We start from the raw sequence: 18461 nt of genomic DNA, 5'->3' as shown, positions 1-18461 counted from the left end.
AGTTATTTCATAGAGTGTTTTTAGGTTTTCCACATTCAAATAGGCCAACTAAAAGAAGAAAAACTGAGATTATGTGTTTTGAAAATACTTAATGTTCACAGGTAGTTTTTTACGTTTATTCACTGACAAGTATCTTGGTATTTCATTTTTTTTTCCAGAATTCATATTTTTTAAAAATAACATTTTATTTTCATGATATCAATCATCACGTCTAAAGCCCCGGAGAAAAATCTCTCATTCACATGCTAATTTGACGTATCATTTTTACACCAAAAATTGTATCACACAACTGAGTTTCATTTTTGAATATCATGACACAGTTAATATTCCATATCAACATCTCCCTAATATATTTCGTTGTCCAAACGAAACATGTTCAGATGAAGAAATTCATGATGAGGTGATAATTCAATAATTGCTTTATTTTTCACTAATATTTCTATTTGTAATATAGTGATACAAAGCAATGACGTGAACTTTCTTCACATGCATCACAATGTTTATTTATTCTTTTACCATTTATAATTTCCTCTGTACATTTAACTCAGATTTATCAAACGTATTTTGGACTAAAAAACTTTTTTTTTGAAACTGATTTCAGAAATTTAGCTTAATAGTTTACTTTGTTTGTTTGGTAGGCTGACCATAAAAACTTTTTATGAATATATAAAAAGGTTTTTTATGGTGACTTACAAAAAAGTGCACTCTTTCCAATTGCCCTCATTTGAAATTTTCCTTGCATTCTATGTTCATCTCACTTTGACAGTGACGAATATATTTTCCCCTATTTACTTCATTAAACGGGTAAACCAAAAGTGATAATGTAATAAACACATCTCACGTTTCGATTTTGTTTATCATGCATGGGCATACTTGTTGTTTATTATCATGTTTCTCTGCTGATTGAGAAAGAAATTTTTCTGAATGAAAATTAAGTAAGAATGCTTCGCCTGATATAAGGTGTTGTAACACATATTTTGCAATTCAGATTCATAAAAGTATAAGGGAAGTGAATGAAGCTCGTAAGTGAATAATTTCATTATCATTCAACGTCCATTGAATGTGAATGGGAAGTGATAATGTCATGTTTAACGTCTTTTGAATGTCTGTTCACAGTGCTCTTTAGAGAGGCATTTGAGCGATGTAGATTTCTTTATTTTATGAATATAATTGAGTCTAAAAGAGAGAGAGATATAGTTGTAAATGCTCTCAGTGAGGAAAAATTTGAAAATGACGAGAGTAAATAAGATTTTTCATCAATTGAAACAATAACGTTTAAAAGAGTACATTAAAGAATAAAGCTTTTAAACACAAACACTATCAAAGTTGCTCTTCACAGATAAATGATGACATTTTGTCCAATCCAAACAATCAAATTTATTTATCTATTGGGAATTCAAAAATATATTTTTGTAGCCTATTGAGATAACAATCAGTGGATCAAGAAATAAACAGACTTGAATGAAATATTCATATTCTGTCGAAAAATATGAGAATCAATTGATTAAGAAACTTTCTTATGCTTCCTTTTATTTTATAGAGATTTATTTGTTTATTAAAAGCGAAGTTTTATTGTGTTTGTGATGAAATTCATACAGTACTTATGTAATTTAATAATGGAACACTATTATGTATATTATGTAATTTAAATTGAGCCTAAGAATAATACTCTTATATTTATGATATTTTTGTTTAAATATTTTAAAATTGTTATTCAGGCATGCTTATATAATTCCTTTGATATTTTTATAAGTGTGGCAATAGACTCGAATTATAAGGATCAGTCTGTTGCAATAAAATAATTCTTCTACAACACAAAAAATTTAAAATAATGAAAATTTCATAATAAAATTTACTTGTAAAGTCATCTACAGTCATCTATTCTTCAGAATACAAATTAGGCACCCATATAAATTAGATTAATTAAAATCAGTAAAAATGGAGAAGAATATTTCTATTAAATTCATTTTTTGTGAAAGTAAATTGATATTAATTCAAAATACAGGATTTACAAAGGTTAACAAACTAAATTTATAGTTTAATATTTAATGACTTTTACAAATTAGCTTTAATTTATGGAAATCATTTAAAAAGATTATCTACTAGTAAATTCAAGACATTTTATTTGTCAAATACTTAAAAAACACTCATCAAAAATTTTCGATTTTTTAAAACAAAGTATGATTTATGTCTTATAAAATTTCATACTGGCTTCATGCAAAGATACTCAATCTGTCTCGTGCTGCATGAAAAAGAAATTTATTCTACAGCAATGTCATTGCATTTAATATCTCTAAGGCGATTATGGAGGATAAGTAAATATAATTTAAGGAAAATCTTCTAAATTTCATCTTCACTTTCAAGCATATTAAAATGTCAAGTATATTATGCACTCCCACCGCATAGTAGAATCCTAATCCAATTTAATTCAATCAAAATGCTTTCAATTTGCTGTATTTGCATTTAGATTTATCTATGCAATAAGCAATAGGAATGTAGACTAATTCAATTAAGCTTTTGGAAAAGAAAATCTGGATTTTATACTTACAATATCTGGAGTTAAATTTTATTTAGCTCCTTGAAAAGCTATGGTTCTGTGCAGTATCTTTGAATTCAAAGGCAATATTCATTAAAACAGTGAGTTTTTATAATCAACAGATTCTATCGGAAAACATTCGTAAGAACACACAATTTGAACTGATCATTGTTGTTGAAGTTGTGTGGCTAACTTCACACGGTTCAAAATAACAGCTTAAAATCTCTATTAAAATTTCATTGTAGTAATATGATTTTTCATCACTTTTCTTCCAAATATGTCCTTCATAGTCCCTTCTATCTGTAACTTTACACCGTAAACATTATGTGCATCAACTCACAGCATTCAAAATCCAATAAACCATTTTCAACATAAAAGTATCCGCCACAAGATGCTGCTACCTCTTTGTAAAAAAGTTTAATAAAACATTGACAGTAAATTCGATTTGCATCATCATCGCCGAGGACTGTAAAAGATTTTTGATTAAAGATATTACATAATCTTTTTAAGATTGATCAAAATTGGATTTCGTTATCACCAAATAATAGAGGCATCTTTGAACCTCGAACAAAAAGGGTTCATGTTGAAGTGACATATAACTGAACCTTTTTTGCTGCAAAAGTTTCGAGTCGTTTCTTTTCAAGCAATGTTACAATGAAATTTGGATTATGTCCACAATGTGGGTGATGAAATTTCATTTTAGCATAAAATCTGTTCATTGTAAACATTTTCAGCTAATCCCATTTCATGAGAGTCTATTTTGACTGAAAAAAGGAAGTCAATTATTAGATAATATTTCAGTTTTTTTATAATTTTTTTTTTCGGTTCTTATGTACATAAAAAATAATAATAAAACGACATCTGAATATAAAGAGAAGAAAACATCATTTATTATGTATAAAAAGAATGCTAAAATATCTTTAGTCATTTTCATTGATGAACTTCCATTAAGGCACGACCATCAGTTGCTTCATCTTTCTTTACTATGCCATGACATAATCAGTTCGTTGAATCTTATTATTTTCTTATTTTTATTGCTATCCGCCTGCGACTTTAGATTTATAAAGCTTTTATGCTTGAGAAATGAGCCAGCATATGGATGTTGTTATGATAATCAGAATACGAATTATTTATAAAAGTTTCATTTTATGTGGTATAGACCGAATAAGGCTATTCATTGAGCTACGGATTTTTGATTCTTTTGGAGTCATCGATGTGAATAATTTCACTTTGCATACATTTTTGCGACATAAGATTAAGTTCCTAAGATTTTTTGAGTTCATTATTCTGATTTTAAAAATTTCAAGTGAGTACATGAATCAAAGAGTCTTTGTTGAAGTTTTCATACTCACTAAAATCAGATTTCACAATATGACACGATACAAAAAACTCCCTCATTCAATAAACTTAATCACATATTGTCTAGGGATGGAATCTGTAGCAACAATAATATCCTGAAGCATATAACCATAAATTCAACAAGTTGAGCAGTTGAGTGATTTCTTCTTGGTATTTTCTAAATTTTCATGTTTATTGTGGTAATTGGAAAAATTATTAATAAAAGAAACTAAATACCAACTACAAGTTGTAAGGGATGTCAATATGTCAATAAAGTTATGTACAAAAACTGATGCTGTGCTAAGGATTAATGTATTTTTTGGATTTGAAAATTTTAGATGATAATCTTTTGAATGACCTACACATCCAAAACAATTGAATATGTATGTAGGCTTGAAGTTTTAAACCGAACCCCAAATTATTTTCAAAATCCATAAGAATACATAATAATAAAGAATATTTATAAACTTAAAATTATAGAAATCACAGTTTATATCCTTTTTAGAGCATGTTAAAGAAAATTGTGTTAAAGACTAATTTTGTTTATTGCCATAAATTTTGTGAGAGAAGCTCACTTCAATTTCCCCAATATTTGTTAATTCTTATCTAGTAATCCTTTCTTATATGTGACATTTTGTAACCGGGAGCGAATAAGTCAAAGAGAAGGAAAAAATATAGCATTAATTGAATTTTTTTCCTTCTGCTTTTTTTATGTATTCTTTTTTGTATAGTCAACTAATATTCAACACGCTTTCATTCTTGCGAACTCAGAATAAACAATTGGACTCACTCATTTTCATCGATTTTCTATTCGCATTTTTGAACATTTCATTCAACAGGGACGGTTACAATGTTCTAGAGCAATACAATAAACATAAAGTATAGATGTTCGTAATTTGATGCGTAAAACTTAACGAAATCTAAAAAAACCATTCCTGTTTCTCGCCTGTTCCACACGAAATAAGTAAAAATTTCAAACTGGAGACTGAGTTTCGTTAAAGACTACACACAGACAGTCAAAGTGTGGACAAAATGATAAAAACGTTATTTGGATATTGATAATTAATTAGAGAAATAAGGAATGAAAATGTATACATGATTTTGAAACTGTAAGAGAACAAAACGCTCTTAATGTTAGTGTATAATTTTTTGTTGTTTAATTCGTACTTTATATGTCAAATTGTAGGGAAAAAGATGTCAGAAGACAAAAAGACACACAAAACAATAGCAAATGCATTGAAATGTTTATTATTCATGGTAGTGAAACGAACCGAAAAAATATTTTCATTGTTGCTTCCGGCTGGGAAGTAGCATAAACACAATATCACAAGCTTTCATTATCTAAATATTTCCCTTAGCTGTTATTGCTGATATTTCCGTAAAAACTTGCTGATTCTCGTTGAAAAGTAACCGAAAGAATCACAAATTGTGCCTGAGCATACTGCCTTTTCCCTTTACAGATGGTTACATGTAAAAAACTTCGTACACACAATGTCGTCATTGAGCAACAACACAAACAAAACTAAATACCCAAATACACAAAAACTTTTAGCTGCTGTAGTTCATGCTTTTTTTTGTGAATCATCATCATTATCAATATTTTTTGAATCGTACAATGAATAAGAAAATAGCAACGACAATAAAAAAGAATGAAAGTAAAGTTTTTATTGTTATTTATACGACGAGTGAAAAAATTGAGAGAAAAAATTGAAGAATAAAATGTAAAGGAGAACAAAACTTAAATTAAATGATTGTAAGTCATAAAAAAAATGTTGAGCAAATTCAGTTGAAAGAATGAAACAAAAGTTTGTCTCTAATTCAAAGGGTTGAATTAAACTGTATCTATTGACTTCCTGTTTCCTATCAGTTTAGAATTCAAATATTCATGAATCAAGATTGTTATACAAGAATTGGGTCGAGAGTCATTAATGATGCAAATATTTCTCTTATTCTAGGAGTTTTTCTTGGCTTCAGATTTTTATCATTTTTTTACACATTGATAGCATTTTAATGAATTGATATTAAAGGGAATATTGCAATTGTTTTAAAAATAATGAAAAATTCTTCTCCTTTTTGTTGGCTCAGGAAATTTAAAATATTTACAATGAAAAGTTTGGCATGGGCTAACATTTTTTCAAATTTGTTATTAGCATTTATATTTGATTATATATGATATGTACTAAATTCACTATAATTCTAAAAAGCGCTCATCTCCACCTCTTTCAATAATTTTCATTCCTTATTTCTTTCAATAAAATCATAGTTTATTGCGCGCCCACAAAAAAATCATCTTATATTACATGTTGATTTGATGAGAGAACAAATATATGGTGTGAGTAATCATCAATCAAATGCTATTTTCTAAAAATAAGGCGAACCATAAAATTTATGGTCAAACATATCATCGTATTTTTGTTGCTTTCTGTTCCTCGACTTTGCACCTTCTTTAGACTATTGGTGATGATAGGAACAAAAGCAGAGAAGAAATTGAGAGTTTTTTTAGTTTCGGTGTGTGAATACACGAGCCTTATACATACTAACATAAAGTTTTATGGGGACTTTTATTTTTGTACATATTTTTTTGTTTTCCTTTTTCTCGCTGCACTGACAGTTGCGAGAGAACTTTACGACGAAACAGCACCTAGATATATTTACGCTTCGAATATTTTTTTCTCATTTGTGATTGTGTGTCAACGCTTACTTTTTTAATCATGAAGATTGTCTCTGGCTTTCTATCAATTGGTTTGTAATGAAATTAATTAAAATTCTAGGTGTAAATAATTGTTTTTCTTCTCTCATTCCTGCATATATAATTTTAGTGCTGATATTATCAGTCATTGTGTCAATATTGTGTGAGAAGGCACCAAATGGTTGCGGTCAAACATCATGTCCACATTATACGCGACCTGTCTGTGCTACAAATGGTAAAACGAGACGAACATTTATAAATCAATGTGCAGTGAGGGTATTTAATGAATGTTCACATGAAGAAAGTGAGTGACATGTTTGTTAATTTGTTTGTATGACACTAAATGTGACAAATTATGTCAAAACCTTTTTTCCAGAGTTTAATATTCTCAGAAAAGGACATTGCTGAAATATGTAGATGTAATTTATTTGCCAAATGATGGAGGGTAGATGTTAGGCTTAAGTTACTTAACATTTGACTGCTTTTCTTCTAGTTACGATTGCTTAGAGCATCGTTATGATATTATTATTATTATTATATGTATATTATGAAGCATAGATGAGGTCACGACACATTTATATTACATAATTCAATATACATTCATCAACTATTATCATCTGCTATATTTCTAAATATAGTTATGTATCTCATAGAGAAATAATATGTTATGTGTTATAATATTCGAAGGAATTTACAGTGAGAGCGGAAAATATTTGCAAAATGCAATTTCTATAACTTAAGTAAAGTGAAGTGAAGTCTTTAAATTACGTTGATAGCGAAACTTTGTGACGAAAGATATACGCAGTATCAAATAATTCTGAAAAATTTGCATTAGAAGCAAAACAATAGGCAATTTAATAGTTGATTTTATATTTGTTTTTTGTTCCTAGGGGAACATGTTTTTTGTTCAATCTTTAAAGGTATTTAGCATTGTTTTAAGTTCTTGTGCTTTGCTAAAAGTTGAAATTTTATAAGCATCATTCTTTGAATTTAACAACAATAGACAGAACCTTAAATATTTTAAACTGGTCAAATTTATTTTTGCGGTTTAGTTTGACCACTACTTCGAAACATCATTTTGATATTTATATGAAAATAAAGAAAAGTTTAATTAATATAAATCAAAATAAACACAGATTATCTCAGTATAATTTAGGATCTCAATTTTAGAAATGTTTTGATACTACTAGGGTGAAAATATAGTGAACATAAACGGCCAATTTCACTAAAGTGGATTATCCTCAATATAGTGAACATAAAATTCTTATTATCATGGTGAAGTGGAAAATAAAAATTTTTAAAGCGATTTTTGCTGTTCACAACATTTTTCTAGACCAATCATGAGTTTTTATAGAAAAAATAAACCTTTTACTTTCGAAGTCATCGTCAACCGTCAATAAAATTTGTTAGTGTGAATCATTCCTTAGATACCTTTTATATAGTAAAAATGAAATAACTCTTAAAATAGATTGTGTTTTATTGATGCTTCTTGCTTCATGATCTGAAATAATTAATGAATAGTGATGACTTTATATTTGTTTATTTTTTATACTTACGTAGATGGGAAAAAAATGTTAAAAGTCCTCATATTATCGAGGAACTTGAGCGCATTTTTGCTCTGTGATCAGATTTTTGTAGTCAAATAATTAGTCAATCAGTACAACAAACTCACTTCTATGCCTTAAATGTAATTAAATAGGACCAAGTCACTTTTCTTAATAAAAAAAAAAATAAGATACATTTCAGTTCTAAACCTACATTACTGTATGTAATTTCATTAGAACGAGTACTTTTGTAATTTTTTTTTCTTCTCAGCGTAAATTCCTTCCATCTATCATCAACCATAAACTGTAAATAATGACTCACATAAGCATAATAAAAAATGAAAATATGTATATGCGGATATGTAGAAAAAAATTATTTTGCGTATTTTAAAGAAAAACATCGCGTACATACTTCTACAGCTCGTAAACACATAAACTACATCATCATATACAACATAATTCTATGAAATAAACAAGTTTCAGTGCTTTTATATTAACAGTGAGTAATGAGAGAGTGTATGAGGAGAGAGAAGACGACTAGGTGGAGATACGGGTGAGAGAAGATGATGAAGCTTATCAATGAGCTTTCACATAAGCACGATTTTGAATTTTTAAAATTTTAATTGTAGCATTAGTAAACCTTCATCTCTATTGATTATTTTGCGTAAGTAAAAAATACTGAAAATGGGGTTTCAAAACAAGAGCATCATTATAATCAGATAATATATCGACATTAAAATAAAATCGTTCGTGTTTATTGTTTAAAACAGCATAATAGTTTGTAGTCATAAAATTTAAAGTTTATGATTACAGTAAAAATTCAACTAGATATAAAAATTTCAAAAAAAGCTTTACTGTCGATATTTTCAGTGAAGTAAATTTTTGGTTCCATTAGGTTTATTTATCTTTGCTTCAACGTTGAAAACTGGGTATGCAGCAGTCACATAATTTTTGAATCGTTAAAATTGAATGATCCTTCAAGTGGACTTACAATGAACATTTTACAGGATTTTAATGTGTATTTTAAACAGAATGCCAATCAGCTAAAACGCAGACTAAAATTTTCAGAATTATCAAGAAATTCAAGTAATAAAAAATACATAAAATTAAAGTTAATTCAATTTTAAGTATTCTTATTATATCCTTGAAGAAACAAAAAAGAAATTCAAGAAGATTTGAAAAGACTTTCAACAAAAATTTTCCATGAACTTCTATAACCGAAATTTTACAGAATAATAAAGCCTGAATGAAGAATGAAACTTTGAAAATAATAACATTATTCATGTCATACGAAGTACAATGAAATGAAGGAACAAATGCTTGTCAGCAAATTCAAAGCTTCTCAACTTGTCTAAATAAAACTTCTTACAAAAAAAGCATCTACATGCTTGTTTATGGTACAAATATGTTTGAGTGCTGCAATAAAAAATAAGAAATCTTAAATCCGAAACACAAAAATGGCATCATATCTAAAGGGGTTTTGCAATGATTATTGTGGTTTTTATAGCTTTTTGAAATCAATTGGTGTTCCCAAAAATTTAGAGTTTTAGAACTGACTTCAGATATCACGTATTCATAGAATACTTAATAGAAACTTGAAACTTGGATTCAAGAGTAATTTAATTAAGTATCAAGTTAAGTTTCTGTCATTTCTATTGGTTTTTTTTTTTTTTGGCAAATCTAGGTTGTACAAAACACATTCAAACTTTAAACTCTTTGGAATTAATCGTTTTTATATATTTCAGGTTACTTAAAATTCCTTTTTATTTTCTCATGCCTTAAGGATTTAAAGTCAATCCAGCAGTTTGTTGAAGTTTTGAAGTAAAATTACTTTCAGCTTGTAATCTGCGTAACTAAAGTAATTAAAAATTATCATCAGACTGTTTAACAACAATTTAACTTGTCATCATAATGAAGCAAAGCTTATAAATCTATTAAATAATACAAGTGAATTTTTGTTCTGTAAATAAGGGTACATTTTCAACTTAAGCATAGATTTATAAAAATTAGGGAAAATTTTCAAACAAAATTCACTCAAAAAATATGTCAAAGGAGCTATATCATTTCCTAGATAACATAAAAGTAGAGGTTCTTCAAACGCTTTTTAATTACAAACTTCTTCTTTCAAAAACTACATTCAAATTCTCTTATTCAAAAATTTGTTTTAATTTTATTCCAAACAGAGTGTCATGAAAGTTTTGCAAGAAACAAGATGAATTTTTTTACCTATTTTAATCAAATATCTACCAGATTAAGCATATATGGTGCAAATGACTTTCTAAATATTGAAAATATTTTCATGAACTCTCATGTTTCCAACTAAAGGAAGATGAAAGCAAACATCTTGTACACCATGCAAAATGAATTTAATTTACTTCTTCGTGAATCTCTCATGTCACTTTTTGTGAAAATGTACTCAAACAGAATTTTTATCTGGTCTCTGCTAATAGCCGTAAGAAAACTTTTCTCAAGACACATTCAAGATGGTATTCGAGATTTATCCTACTCAATAAAATGTTGTTCTTTATCAATATTTTTTGATTTTTTATTTAGTTTGTTGATAATACACATTTTTTTTCTTATAATGCTGAACATAAAAGCAAAAATTCGCTTAAAATTTTTTTAAAAAAATTCTTATTTGAAAAATTATTTTCTCTTTTAAAAAATATTATATTTTTTTATTACTTAAATATTTGAATTTTGGTTTAAAAATTCACTACTTAATGGCACATTCATATGGTTCAAAATATGGGCTATTTTTGCCTTTTTAAAATTAAATAATTTTTTTAAAACACAACTTGACAAATTTCATTTAATTTTAAAAATATTCATCGATATTTTAATTAGTTTTTCTGTTAAAAAGGGTTTCTGTCGGCTTAAATGCAACATGGTTGCTTAACATACAATGTAGCTTGTTTTATGTGGATGAACTATACGATAAATTTGATATGAATATATATAGACTTTTTTGGTCTTGCAAGTAAATCTATTCTGATCTGAATTCTTCGAAAGTTTTTTTCCGGTTATGATCTATTATTAAATTTTCGTCAATTTAAAACGACAATATTGCTTTTATCTGAAATTTAATTGCAATAGTTTATAATCTATTGCAAATTTACCTTACTTTGTCTATATTCATTTTCTGAATCATTGAAGTTCTATACAAGTTCTAAACGGAGCTCAAAGGCGACTCATAAAATTCATAAAATTCAAAAAGACTGTGTGCTTTGGTTAAAACTTTTTTTTGTGCACATATTTGCAAAAAAATTCTGTTTTATTAAAAATTCAAATCAATTAGATTTTCTACAAGACCAGATACAATATTAGTCATTTTAAATCTTATTAAACTTAGTATAATTTATAGGAAGACTTTTGTCTATTCCATTAAATTTTACCTATATTCTTCGATTTCCGGTAATTGTTCTATAAGTATGCATGTTACATATTTGATTTTCAAATACTCTTATTTGTACATACTTTTAATATTTTATGAATATTCATATAAATTCATTCATTTGCTTAAAAGTAATTTCTTCAATTGTTTAACATTAAGATTTAATTTTCCTCCATTCATTAAGCTTACACATACATTTTTTTAATAATCATTTCAACCATCAATAAATAAAATTTTCATTATACCACTTTCTCCTTAAAATGCTTTTGTTATTGTGGAACACATTGTTCTTAGTATTAATCATAACCATCATCAATTCTTTATATTTTTTTCTTATTAATTCTATCATAATTTTTCTATTTTATTAATTTTTTTTCTTCATTATTACTAACTCAGAGTTAGTTGTTGATGGAATATGGTTAGATTTTAATCTTAAAATGAGACAATAACAAAATAACAACAAATCTATAATTTAATTTTAGATATATTCTAAGAGTGTAACATTTTGATTACACTGGCTTTTGTGGCTGACATGAACGTTAAATTTGAATAATCAGTATCGCAAATGATATTTAAATTTATTTTAATTAATTTGACATCAATAAATATTGGTATTGTTTCAGGCAATTTATTGATTTTATGGTTAGGTCACGAGTTTTTAAAATAAAAATATTTTATTTTATATTATTTAATTTTTTTTGGCATTGAAAGAATTAATAATAAAATTAATGTATATATCTTATTCCATAAACAACTGCTCTGGTATTAAGATCTTTAAAAGTTATTTTGCATCATTAGAATATAAAATAGAAAATACATAACAGTTTATTTTTTCTGTATTAGGTTACTAACATTTTATTTATGTTTTGAATCATTTTTATTTTTTTTTAATTCGGAATGAACAAAAAGTATTGGCTTTGCCATTTTTGATGCCACTCATGTCTACATCTGCAGTCCTTCCGTTGTTTCCTCTTAATTTGAATTATATTTTATCTGCATCCTTTTGTGTAGTTGAGCTCTTTCACTTTGCCTTTTTGTGTTGCTTCTCAAATTCTAAAGTTCTGTCATTCGTACTATAACTGTATATTCCTGGGTTGTTCTGAAATAGAGAATATGATGAAAACTATTAGCATTGTGGGTTTTAAAGTATCAAATGAACTTTGCAATAAAAATTAAAATGATGCTGTTACTACCATTAAATGTGGTTTACTCAAAACTATGACATGAATTCTATAGTTTAAAAAAATTAGGTCTAGGAATTTGTAACAGCCTAAACATAATGCATGAAAATTTTTGTAACGATGGGGTAATTCGTTTTTTTGAGTAACGTAATGAGTGAACGACCCCTAGATACTTTATGAAAATAGCAATTATTTAAGTTAAAATTGCATAAAATTTTTGAAATCCTAGCCCACTCCTGACGTGTGGCTAAACTTAGATATTATTTGTGAAAATCTCAAATTTCGTCTCATAAAATTTATCATTGACATACTTAAAATGACATAAATATTTAGCACGTATCACGTGAATCATAAATATTTCTGCACGAAATGTTTTCGTGATATTTTTATTCGTTGATACTTCACTTGGCATTAGAGGGTGTATTTAAGAGCATAATAAAATAAGTTAAAATGTCACATGGTACATGAATGATTTTATCTAAGATTTGGCTAGTGTAAGAACTTGATTAACTTTGAAAACTAAATGAAGAATAAAAGTTTTGGATTTTTTGATGAAAGTTGTAAGTAAATAGGGGTTATTGGGATATATAAGAACACCTTATCTCTACCATCATCTTGTTTTGAGAAATGTAGCATAGTAAGAATGATAAAATCATAAATAACTAAGTTAATGAATGGATTTTTTAAGATATAGATAGAATAGAAAGAAAAAAATTATAGATCCGAGCGGCTTAAATGAAGAAGGAACTTTTAAGACTCCGCTAAAGATTTTTTGTTAGGATCTCTTAACGACTTTTATTAAATGGATGCTAAATGGAGAGGACATCCATTTGGTGATATTATAAAAGAATTTTAGTGGAGCCTTAATAGCTTTCCGTGTCAGAGCCTTCTTTATTTGTATCGCTCGAAAGATAATAAAATAAAAGCACTTACTTATTAGATATAGCGAAATAAAAGAAGATTCTATTTGCTCTATATGTGTTCTCATAAAATAATTGAATGAAAATAGGAAATCATAATGTAGAGAAGAAGAAACTCAAGATGTTACAGAACAGATTGTACAATAAGATAAATGAAATTTTGTTTTAAACAGACATTAAGTTCAAAGACTTGTGTGTTTATGTTGTTGTAACAGGAAGAGTTAAGCTAGAAAAGTAAATAAAATTAATTAATAACATAATTATGTATGTATGATAAAATAAAGATGATCCATTAATAGTCCATTAAAAAATCTCAATAAATGTTCATTGAAGGTACATTACCGTATGCTCTCCGTTCGCGAACGAGGAGAATAATCTTTAGACATTGTATAACGTCGACTGCGAATAGAATTCGATGCACTTAAATTACGAGAGTCCCTTAAGCGATGAAAACGATGCTTGAGTGCTTGTCGTACTTCAGAATTTAAAAAGCAATAAAATAGTGACACACTCAAGCCTTGTATACTGAGAAGAAATGCTCTTAAAATGGCAAAAATGTGACTCTCAAAACCCTCATTTGGTCCGGCAATGACAATTAAATATGTGATTCCTAAGAGAGGGATAAGTACGAGAAGAGCCTTCGAGGCTTTACGATACTGTCTTGTTTCCACTGTATTGGCTGAACGCAATTTTGTAATAAGCACCTTAAAAAGAAAAGATAGAAGTATAAAAAAGGCACGGCAACAAAGATGATGATGATAGAAAAATATCATCGAAAGCATTAACTCACCCACATTATTCGAACCAGAAAAATGAGATTAATAATGAGTACGGCACATGCGGGTCCTTGTATAATCCAATCAATATTAGATTCTCTCATCCATGAACAGACGAGTCTTGATTCAGTTTCTGTTGTGCTGACGGTTGTGGTTATATCCTCCGTTAGCCTCACATTTTCATTATCCGCATCTGTGGCGAATGCTTTAAATATAGTCCAAAAGCCCACGAAAATACTCGGAAAGCCTATGTGAGTAGATAGATTTCGTTCGAAATAAAAATAAATTAAGTAAGGTCTAATAAATACAAAAGAAGAAGTTGCGAAAAAGGTATGGATAGATATTGCTGCTAAATGGTTATTCAACAAGCTAACGAACGTGAATTGGGCTTCTTGAAAGGTGAGCAAAATATTTATATAGAAACGAAGATTTAATGCGCATTTATTATGCAATAAATAATCGTTTTGGATGATTGGTTAACAGATTGTAAAGCGAATATGATAACGGCAAAATTTGTTAAAGAATTCATTATCCTAAGCGCGCTCATTTACTCAAAATGTATGTAAAAATTTATCAACAGATTCACTTTTACGACTGAATGAAATGGAAGTGGCAGATTCAAAAAATGAGGAAATTTGTTATCCTTTATTCATCTACAAAAAGGAAAAAAATAGCAAAGAAGTGGTCAAAAGTGACCGAGAAAAGCGCATTTTCCACGAACAGATCAAAAAATATTAAAATTCTTGATTAAAACTTTTAGGTCATTCGTCTTGTCTGTGCCACACATATTTAAAGCAAAATACCGCATTACTGCGCGAACTTTTTTAAAAAAATTTAAATTTGAGAAGTATCAAAGCGTCATTTAATCTCACACGAACTGACGGAAAAATGCAGACAAAAACATCTTTTCATGTAAAGAATATGCTATGAAAATCGAAGGAGAAATTTTTTATTGAGAAGGAAGCGCAAACAAATTGATTTCGGAAAGAAATCCAATGGAATGTGATTGGCAATAACTTTAACACTCCAATAGGGACTTCAAGAAAAAGAGAAAACTAGTGACTCTTAAAAAAGTTTAGTGAAATCAAAAATGATTTAAAACTTAATTTTGTTATTGACTTTTCATGAAGGTGATTTGCATTCGATTAAACTATCCATTAGATATGATGATTAGATTATAAACCGTATATGAGCTGCAAATTTTTGCATTTTGTTGATATATTCAGTGAGGCAACATGCACTTTGTAAAATTAAATGAACGTTACGGATAGTACGCACTGTCACTAAATTAAGTAGCAGTAAGAATTTGCAAGAGAAAGGGTATAGAATAAGCCTTGAAGGATGAACTGTCTTCATGTTTATTATTCTATTCACAGCGGAAGTATCATAAATTATTCAACAAAGAAACGTCAGAGTTTTCTTCTAACGAGTTCACATCTCTTGTCTTGAAGCTAATGTTAAAGTTTCATCCTCATTTTCTAAAAGCCTTGAAATGAAACTCGTATCAAAAACCATTGTTGTGGCTTGTTATGAGGGTTTGAAAATTTCGATAAAACATAGATTGAATTTTCATTGTTATGTGCTGATAAAGTCAAATACAATATGATGTTACATGAAATTTTAATTACAAATATTTAAGGGTTGGTATTAGACGTATCAAAAAGATATTGATACAAAATGTGAGATACTTAATTAATTTATTTTAAAAAGTTTGTGATTGTACACGACTTATGTGTCTTATAGCTAAAAATAATTTTTTCAAAATTTTTTTAAATACACAAAACAAATCGGAAATAGAATCATTATGTGAATTATATGAATTATATGAAAATTGCACGAGAATAAGATTATTTTATACATAACTGACTAGTTTATTTGAACATCATTTAAATGTTTGGTCCATAGAAAAATATTAATTTTGTTCATGTGCTGGATATGCTGGGAAGCTCAAAGAATCATACAATGAATAAATAGAAGTAATACACAGCTTTAATGAAGTAAAATGATTTAAACCCCAGCAAACCTTTCCTGTTCATTTTAAATAAGTCATAAAATTGATTGCTGTCATGTGAAATTGATGTTCAATAGAAATTTATGACTTTTTATTCAAGTGGATTTATGTTTGTGAAAATATATTGAGATTGTTTACTGTCATTTTAAAAATATATTAGTAATTCAAGAAATATGGAAGATTTTAAAAGGTAGAAAAAGCTTGTGCTCGCATTAATGCATTAAATTTTTTATGGATGTGGATAAAAATAAAATTTCATGTCATGTGTGGAATGTAAATGTCTGAATGTTTAACAGGTTAAATAATCGATTAATATTAACACCTGTTTTTAGGCTACTTAAAAGGACTTTCACACATAAGTAAGTTGGAGATTCTAATGGTCTATGGAAATATTTACAGAGAAAATGGTGTGATGTTCATGGTCAATTTTACTATCAATATAAATGTGTTTTACTTGACTTATGTAATCATGATACAGGTGTCTTGCAGTGCAATTTATCACAGTCATGTATTGCTCACTATGATTTATAGTATTATACTCTTATGACAAAAGTCACGGTTATCCAACAATTTTCTTTTTTTTCATGAGTGATTGAACACACTCGTGATTTGACAAATAATATATAATTTGTTTTAATAATATATATAATAATAATTTATGATCTTAAAATCAATAGAAGTATTTGAAAATGCTTTAACTATTCATTAAAAGAGTTTTAATCCTTTCTGTGAACAAAATATTATAACATCCCTACCATCCCATAAAAATTTAATGACATCATTTGTTAAAAGATTTGAGAGAGTCACTTGAAAGAATTAACATATGCATGGATTTGGATATCAATGTCAGTTAAAATAACTTTAATGAAGCTATATTTATCTCACATGTCCATAATTTCTCCGAATTACTTTTTTTCGATCTAGTTACACTCGAGTGGAAGCACATAGCCAATTTGAATTTTAAACACACAAAAAGTATGGTTGAAAAATGGGAAAATTTACTTCATGTTGGAATGCTATAAAATCTAGATGGAAAAGATTTAGTCAACAATACGTGGGCACGTGAGAATTGAATTATTTTCTACACAATATTCAGTTCCTTTCTTTAGGAGACGAAAATGTAAACATAGTTGAAAAAGTCTGTATCTGAACAAGTTTACTATATGGCATTTTTCTCCGAATAGGGTTAAAGTGAATTTCATACACATTCCACATACATTTCCACATTTTTCTCCGAATAGGGAGTCTATGTTTACAAAGAGAACCTCTTGAGCCTCCATAATAATTTTTATTTATAGTCTATAGGGACATTTTCATGATTTGATGATTGTTTGACTTTTTTTTAAAGTTCAAATAAAACGCGCTATGAATAACATAGGCAATGTATATTGATGCTTTCACAATTCCCAACGAACATTCCAGATACAATAGAGTAATCAACAAAATGTAGCAAAATTTTACTGACGAGCATACATATATAAGTTCTTGAACTAAAATTAGGTATTAAAGGGCGTGAGAGATGGTAAACAAAAGAGAAGTGTTTAATGCATGTTGGCAAGTAAGTATTACTAATTTATTATACATACCACTCGTGTCAACATATAAACAGAGTCAATTTTTGTCATGTTTTACTTACACCATCCAATAATGAAGTACAGATTAAATCGGATGTTATCGCCAGAGAATGTTTGTACAACAAGCATGTAAAGATAAAGACCTAGAATGGAATAAGAAATTTTTTTTATGTAATTTCTATTAAGTTTATTAAAAAAGTTAATTCGAATAGACGAGAGAGGAACATTTCTTTTCCTTTGTTTTTTGTCTTGATGATATGAATTGGTTTTATTGTTTTACCAGGTTTTTCTGATGTGCAACTTGATTTTCCACTTACGTTCCATTAACATTCATCAATGTATTTCATTGATCATTCCTAAATCGTTCATCGCAACTTTACATGAAACATTTATATTGAACTTCCATTAAGGTTTCTTTGGTTATGTGGAACGGTTGCACGAAGTTTTCAAATATTCCTAACTTTTAACTTCTGTATTATCTTCACAAAATAGAAAACC

The 18461-nt window shown here is 28.0% G+C and overlaps 1 protein-coding gene and 1 long non-coding RNA gene across 5 annotated transcripts in view; one reads left to right on the top strand and one right to left on the bottom strand.

Moving 5' to 3' along the window:
* The first annotated feature begins 6337 nt into the window (after positions 1-6337).
* LOC139094531 (uncharacterized) lies at positions 6338-7801 on the top strand. Its single transcript, XR_011544780.1, has 3 exons — positions 6338-6616; positions 6694-6867; positions 6940-7801. It is a non-coding gene; the product is annotated as an uncharacterized lncRNA (long non-coding RNA).
* A 2525-nt stretch (positions 7802-10326) lies between these two features.
* Positions 10327-18461, bottom strand: part of LOC139094247 (diuretic hormone receptor-like) — a 36592-nt gene continuing 28457 nt past the window's right edge. For 2 of the 4 annotated variants that reach the window (XM_070645231.1, XM_070645230.1), the window contains exons 7-10: positions 18026-18106; positions 14393-14625; positions 13945-14306; positions 10327-12600 (exon numbers count right to left, since the gene is read on the bottom strand). In XM_070645231.1, coding sequence (XP_070501332.1) covers positions 12555-12600; positions 13945-14306; positions 14393-14625; positions 18026-18106 — 722 coding nt within the window. In that variant the 3' untranslated portion in view covers positions 10327-12554. Of the gene's footprint in view, positions 12601-13615; positions 13829-13940; positions 14307-14392; positions 14626-18025; positions 18107-18461 lie in introns of those variants that run through there. The other 2 variants (XM_070645232.1, XM_070645233.1) reach the window with 2 other exon arrangements.

Source organism: Chironomus tepperi, unplaced genomic scaffold (genome assembly GCF_022539635.2).
Source record: "Chironomus tepperi strain 1889 unplaced genomic scaffold, CSIRO-AGI_Ctep_v1 contig_354, whole genome shotgun sequence".
NCBI classification, from domain to species: Eukaryota; Metazoa; Arthropoda; class Insecta; order Diptera; family Chironomidae; genus Chironomus; species Chironomus tepperi.
Note: the sequence above shows the minus strand (reverse complement) of the source record. Positions and strands in the feature narration are given on the sequence as shown.